Below are 7,342 nucleotides of genomic sequence, written 5' to 3'. Positions count from 1 at the left end.
TAGTAGGCAGTGCAAGGAACCTTTATGGTTATGCAAACACATGAACTTTCTACAAAATTCTATTTCTTTTTCTCTGTATCTTCACACTTTACATAGTGGTTACATAGCTCCTTCATACATTACACAATTCTGCCAGAGCTGATATTCTTGAGTGTTGGTTTCAGACTGAGAGATCTTTTCAGCACTTTCAGTATTCTCAGCACAACAGAGCTAGAGAATCACTCCATCTTTGATTCCACCATGAGCCAGTTCCTCAACAGGAAGTCATCTCAAGCTTTGCCAGTAGTTTCCATACATAGCCCCACTTTGCTCTTTAATTCAGAAACAACGTAAAGTGTTTGTGTAATTAACAATAACCCCCAAACAACAAATAGGCTGCCACATTTTACACTAATTGTTCTTTCCACATTTTACATATTTCATTTATTTAAAACATTGATATGCTATCTTTCTACTCGGCTTAGGGTCCCCAGGGCAGCACACAATCAAAATTTAAACAGCATTTAAAATAAGCAGATATAAAATATTTAAATAGTTAACTAAAATAGTTAACTAAAACTAAAAACCCATAAGCACCATAATTAAAACCCATAAGCACACAGACTCACAAACAGGGAAAGAGGGACAAAGTTAATGAGGGAATGCCAAAGGTAACAACAACAACAACAAAAAGTCTTCACTTGCTGATCTAAGATAGAGGGAGACAAATGAATCTTTCTGGGGAGCCAGTTCCAGAGTTTTTGCACAACAAATGAGAAGGCCTTTTCTCAGGTTGCTACTGTTTGATTGTGGGAGCACCCAAAGCAGAGCCTCTGAAGATGATCACGATAGTCTGATAGGTTCCTATGGGAGCAGGTAGTCCTGAAGAAGCCTACTCTAGACCCAGGACGGGTGAACAACTCTTGCATAATCTGAAATGGACAGTTCTTGAACAAAGCAATTGAACAGTGTCTGGTCATATATAGGGCTTTAAAGGTTTGCTTTAAAAGCACCTTGAATTGGCCTCAGAAGCAAATTGGGAGCCAATGTAGATGGAATAAGACTGGACTGATATGGTCCCTACAATCATTCCAGTCAGTATTCTGGGTGCAGCATTCTGTACTTACTGTAACTTCCATACAATCTTCAAGGGCAAGCCACACAGAGTACATGGCAGTAGTCTAATCTAGGTGTTACTAGGACATGCATCATAGTGGCAAGGCCACTACTGCCACCTGTTTATCCAATTGGGCCAATTCCAAGGGGCTAAGCAGCAGTCTCCCAGCACCACACTCAGAAACCTAGCTTCAGCATAAGACCAAAATCACTGCAAAATGTTCACTCCCAGTCCCAACCCTGAATGGCAGACCAGAAGCATAACATGATTAACGGTAGGTATCAAGAGCCATTAAGAAGTCTAGGAGACTCAAAAGGGTCACACTCTCCCTGCTCATCTCCTGACACAGGTCATCCACCAGGGCAAGCAAGGGCAGGCGTTTCAGTCTCATAATGCCTGAATCCAGACTGGAATGGATTGAGAATCTGCTTCATTCAGGAATCGTTGAAGCTGGCCAGACACTGTTTGTTCAATTGCCTTGTTCAAGAATGGTACATTTGAGATTAGGCAATAGTTATTCAACTCTCCTGGATCTAGAGTAGGTTTCTTTAAGAGTATGCACACTATTGCCTGCTTAAAGGCAGGGTGAACACCCCCTCTCTCAAAGATGCATTTTCTGCCTTCCTAGACCCAGTCCACCAGTCCCCACTCCATGCACACTTAAGCAGCCCAAGAAGTACCCAAATCGTACAAGCAGATAGTAGGCCTCAAGCTTCCAAGAATCCTGTCCACATCCTCAGATTGAATAAGCTAAAAGATATCCCACACAGCTGAACGAGTCAGCACTCTGAGACCATCTGATCCTGTCACTGCTAACAGAGAGTTCAAATCAGAATGGATGCAGGAGAATTTATCCACAAACTGTTGAGCCAAACAGTTATAGTGAGATGCAGAACAGTCTACCTTCTCCCATAGGCCCCTGATCAATCAGAAAAAATCCCATAGGTCTACACTGTGTGTATGTAATAGTGTTGGGAAAATAGTGTTTCTTTGCTGCCATGGAGTTCTGTACTGCAACTTGTTAGATTTGTCATGAGTCTTTCTCCACCATTATTCTAGCTGTCTCACTTGTCTTTTCATCATCCAAGTGGACTTTAAAGGCATTAAAGTAACCCAGCTGTAAGGTTAGAAAACCATGGATTTGTATAGCCAAGCTGGGTGAATCCAAAGGGAAAGAGTGGATGCATCAGCTATAGTTGTTAAAAGGTGCTTTGAGCAACACTGCTAAAGAGTCTTTCAGATTACAGGTTTGAATTCTCCTAACTCTCTGCTTTTTCTAAGAGTTTATAACAGTTTACTTCGTCTAGGGTTAACAAATTACCTACCTGAAGGAAATCAGCTTTAGCAGTCACCATCACCACCATCTTATCTGAATGGAGTTTCAGCTTTTTTTTTTTTATCTTAGCCACTTGAACCACAACATCAAGACACTGTTTCAGGACAGCAGCATCTGGGTGCTCAGACATACAGACCTGGATGTCATCAGCATATTGATAATACCCACCCTCACATTTTCTAATAATCTTATTTAATACCACTATATCAATATATCTAATTCTCAACATGGCCCCATCTGTGGATACTTAAATTGAGAGACTGAGGCCATAGACAATGCCAATCTTTTAACCAACCTGAGAAAAGTGCTAGGTTGGCAAAAAAATCTGAATTAAAAAAAATACAATAGAGGTTAACCTTACAGGACCTGTACATTTTAGAAATGAATGCCCTCTTCAGTGGTCACTGTGTTGTTACTAAGTAATGACAACAATATTGCCAGCCTTCAAGCCTTGGTTTCTACCAATAAAAGGCAGGGGGAAGGGGAAGGGGCATTTCTGGCCTCTTTTGGCATTTGAGTGAAGACTCACTGGGGCCAAGCCCAGCAAAAGCCACTGGCAGGCCCAGATCCTTTATGGTGGGTTTGTTCTACACAGTTCCAGGGATGAGATGGAAAGCATTTTGGTTAGAGGACCAAGAAGCTATGGAAGGACTTAGAGTTTTTTGTTGAATGGCACCAGTCTTCTTGCATTCCAGCCAATAGGTGATCATGTCACCTTTCCCCTAAAAAGAGAAACAGAATGCATATCAATAGTGACTACAAGTTTCCCTCAAGAATATTCTCTCTGTATGTCAGCTCTACAAAGTAATGGCTGCTTTAGTGTCACTATTTTAACATCATTAGCTGCAAGCTTGGTTTGGCAGAGTAATCAACCAAAATGGCAGTTTAACAAGTAAGGATTGCAAGTTAAGGACCAAAAAGATATCCCAATGATATTTGAGTTCTTGTGTGTGGCTGTGACAGAAAAGGTAAAAGGAAACATCAAAAGGAATAGAAGCTGTCCTTTGCTGCTTGCACTTCCTTTGTTTCAAAAGATATAACAAAATTACAGTGAAGACTGATCAACGAAAAGGCAAGTGGGAAATCAACTAAAACTTCCTTAATCTGCTGCTCTGGCTGGAACCAATTTTATTTGGTTTATTTTTTGCCCTCCCTTCCTCCAAGGAACTCACAGTGGTGCACATGGTTTTTCATAGTTCGATGTTATCCCCACAACAACCATATAAGGTAGGTTGCTTGCAATCAGAGAAAATGATTGGCAAAGGTTACCAATTAAATTTCAGGGCAAGTAGGGATTAATTATTTATTCAGAGGATTTATATTCTGCCACTCTGGAAAACTACCCAAAGTAGCTCACAAAGTAAAAACAATATAATCAACCATAAAAACCATAAGAATGACCTACAGCAAAAACAAGTTGGGGCTTAAAACTAAATGTTCAACAATCAATCCAGAAGAAGGCCATTAAAAAAACACACCAAAATGATGATGGAACTGTTTTGACAGAACACTCTTTCTACCCCTGAGCAGACCTTGGATTCAGCAGGAGCTCAAAGGAGCGCAGCTCCTGAACCTTTCTAAGGGTTCTCTCTCTTCCTCCCCACTTTGTCCATTGAACAGTAGGTGCAGCTCCATAACAATTCCTGGATGAGCTCCACTACCTATTTTTCTACAAAACGACCCCTGCACCGGAGTATAAATAAATGTTTTGGCCCCAAACCTGGCACCAAAATAACTGTAAAATAGGCACCAGATGTGCCTCAAGAGAGAGAGGTATTCCACAGGTAAGACACCACCACTGAACAGCCCCTGTCTCAGGTTACTACCTGCCTCACCTCTGCAGTCATGGGTACTGTTTCAGGCAGGGGTGTCAAACCTACAGCCCATGGACCAGAACTAGCCTGATCACTGTCTGAGACAGTGATGCTCTGTATTTTTGGTACTTGGGGGGGCAACAGTGGGAGGGCTTCAGGAGTTCTGGCATCACTGGGTTTTGGCTACTATGGCACTTGGGTTTTGGCCACTGTGTGACACAGAGTGTAGGACTGGATGAGCCATTGGCCTGATTCAATATGGTTTCTCTTATGTTCTTAAGGACAGTATTGTCTACTCTGGCTAGCAGCAGCTTTCCATGGTCTCATGCAAAGGTCTTTCACATGATTTACTGAATGATCCTTTTAAGTGGAGATTTTGAGGTCTGAGTGGATACAGTAGTGCTGGATCCATTTACACCTGCCTGGCACCCTAAACATTAACATTAAATCGTTAACATTAAACATTTCTCCCCTATACATTTTTTTAACCATCCAGCTTGAAGAAAGTTATAGAGAACTCAAAGCTTGCACAGTGTGTTGTACAATTTCCATTGGTCTTAATAGTAGGTATTACATGGATTTGTTTTCAGCAGTCATTAACCCAAGTTCTAGTTGTAGTAGAAATGCTGCTTAAGGAAGAATCCCAAACCAAGTGCTATATTTATGACTGAGATAAATGCTGGCATTTCAGGGGTTAGAATGGAAGCCTCCCAGGGGATTGTGGCTCATTTCCCCCCACCCCTCAGGAAAGCCTGAACACAAACACTCCCATATTTACTTTGACTTGCAAATTCCCTCGGCACACCAATATGTACTCTCCAATCTGTTCCAGCAGCTGGTATGTAGTTGAACTACATTGTATTTTCAGAGCTGAAGGGGAAAAGAGACAAAAAATTTTGAAAGATGCTATACTGCCCACCTCACAAGTCTGTATCCATTTTAAAAAGATACTCTAATCACAGAGAGTGACCACTTCGCTTGCCTCAGAAACAGTGTTGTAACACAGAGTACCCCTTCATGTGCTTACTGCTACAGCCCTGCCCATTGATCTCACAGAGGAGCCCCAAGATTTCTTCAGTGTCTTTTTGAGGCCTCTCAGAACATGCATATACAGCTATCAACAAAGTGTCCATACCATATCTCTCCAGCTATATCCTTGCTCCTTAGAGCTGATGACAAGTTAACCTTTCCATCTACCAGTGAAGACTCTTCCATGCAGTTTCCCTTAAAGCTGACAACTTTTCTACCTGCCCTCCTCCTCTTATTTTAGCAGCAGCCTAGCATGGAGAAAATGATAGAGCATAGCATCGTTTCTGAGTTTCAAGCTGCTGTTTAAACACAAGAGGAGGACAACCAAAAAAGTGGGGCAATGGCCATGATCCACCAAGAAGTTCTCCTGTGCATTCCACTGAAATTAATGGCAATTGTGCAAGATGATGGTACTTCTAATGGGACTTGAGCAGGAGCAGACTAGGCCCAATATTTTAATATTCTTCTCTGAAGTTCTTCCTGCTTCTGTGGGAATAGATGTTGGTTTGAATATGGTAAGGATGGCCAGCTGCCTACCCACAAACCCATTCCTGCCTCCATCCCTGAGCTACCTGTGACCTGCAAGATACCTGACAGGAGTCTCTATAAGCAGAAAATGAGAGGTGACTACTTGAAGTACTACTTACCACCATGTGAGGTGGCACTTGGCTTTTGACCTGTCAGAACAATTCACTGCCATTAATTTCAGTATCATTTAGGAAACAGCAGTGGCTGAATCAAAAGCAGCAAGAGAGAGGTATGCTGTGGCAAGCAGCCCTATGCCAGAAAATGGGAGATTGCCCTAAAGACCCCTGAACCATTGAAAAGGTTTCTCACTCTCCCATTTTCCATTGGGATGAGCACAGTGTAATCAAGTGAAAAGCAGTATTGCAGGAATACGAGTTACACTTTAGAGTCACAGGGGATGGAGCCAATGGTGCATTTCTGAGAGTGCGAGAACTTCCACCCATGGAATGGCTTCCCCTTTCCATGACTGCACCAAATAGTCCTCCAGGGAGCCGTGAAAGTCCCTGCAGCTTCAGAAACATGGTGTTGTTGAATCCAACCCATCCCATTGAATTTAATAACAATAAGGGAACTGGTAATTTGTGGGTTTGCCTTGTTGTGGAGCGAGGCTTAGAAGCTGCTGTACAAGATGTTTTAGTATTTGGTTTTACACTGAAGTTGTTTCAAGCCATTCCCTTTTCAAGGAGTACAAGGGCTGAGCAGCCATTATAGCCATGGGAGAATTTCCTGGGGGACCAAAGGCCTGCCCCCCTCCTTGGCCCATCCAACCCAGAATAAAAGGGCCATACGCAGTCTGGGGAAAGCAGCTGTCAGCCCTTTCAAGCTGCACCTGGCCCAGGGAAGGAGGCTTTCAGCCTGAACAAGGCATACCCATCTCACAAGAGATGCAAAGCATGCATATGGCCATGCCCAGACCTGGTAGAGTTGTGGGAGGTGCCTAGCCAAGCTGTGTGAAGTGTGGGATTGGCTGGCCCCTTCTCCCTCCCTCCTTTTGAGGGAGCGGGGCCCTCGTCCAGAAGTGGAGAATGAAGAATATATTTGATTAAACTGAAAATCATTGCTGTGAACCAAGGGGACAGTAAGCACCATCCAAAGAAAGCAAGAAATCCTATTCAATACTGTGGATCACAAAGAAGCTTATATGAATATGTTTCAAATACGGTATATTATCCTCAAGGATGCAGTTATGAGTGGAAGCTTGCATTTGGACCAGCTAGGTTGAACAACGCTGGTGGACTCAAAAGAGCAAATAACATGAAGATTTTTATTCAACCCTCCTGGCACTGCCTTACACTGGAGAAGAAAAGGGAGCAGCAAGTACATTATTCCCAGCAGTGCCTGAGACCACCAGCTGAAAGCCTAACTGGGGAGCAATCTGGTCTCCTCACAGCATGAAAAATATCATCACCCTTTAAAGCTCTAAAAATATTTCTACAGCATTTCTGAGATCTTTCCTATAATTGAATAAGAACTGGCATTGATGTCTTGACATTATAGTGAATCTATAAAACATGGTGATCTGTTCAGCAATGCCGTTAC

At 42.6% G+C, this 7,342-nt stretch overlaps 1 protein-coding gene across 1 annotated transcript in view; it reads right to left on the bottom strand.

Annotated features, from left to right (window-relative positions):
* Positions 1 to 7,342, bottom strand: part of LOC132570097 (atrial natriuretic peptide receptor 2-like) — a 62,884-nt gene continuing 55,542 nt past the window's right edge. Inside the window, exons 20-21 of the mRNA XM_060236534.1 lie at positions 5,025 to 5,116; positions 1 to 3,154 (exon numbers count right to left, since the gene is read on the bottom strand). Coding sequence (XP_060092517.1) covers positions 3,020 to 3,154; positions 5,025 to 5,116 — 227 coding nt within the window. The 3' untranslated portion in view covers positions 1 to 3,019. The remainder of the gene's footprint in view (positions 3,155 to 5,024; positions 5,117 to 7,342) is intronic.

The sequence above is a fragment of the Heteronotia binoei genome, chromosome 4, assembly GCF_032191835.1.
Source record: "Heteronotia binoei isolate CCM8104 ecotype False Entrance Well chromosome 4, APGP_CSIRO_Hbin_v1, whole genome shotgun sequence".
In the NCBI taxonomy this organism is placed as follows: domain Eukaryota; kingdom Metazoa; phylum Chordata; class Lepidosauria; order Squamata; family Gekkonidae; genus Heteronotia; species Heteronotia binoei.
The sequence above is the reverse complement of the archived record's forward strand: the minus strand, read 5'-3'. Positions and strand labels throughout refer to the sequence as shown.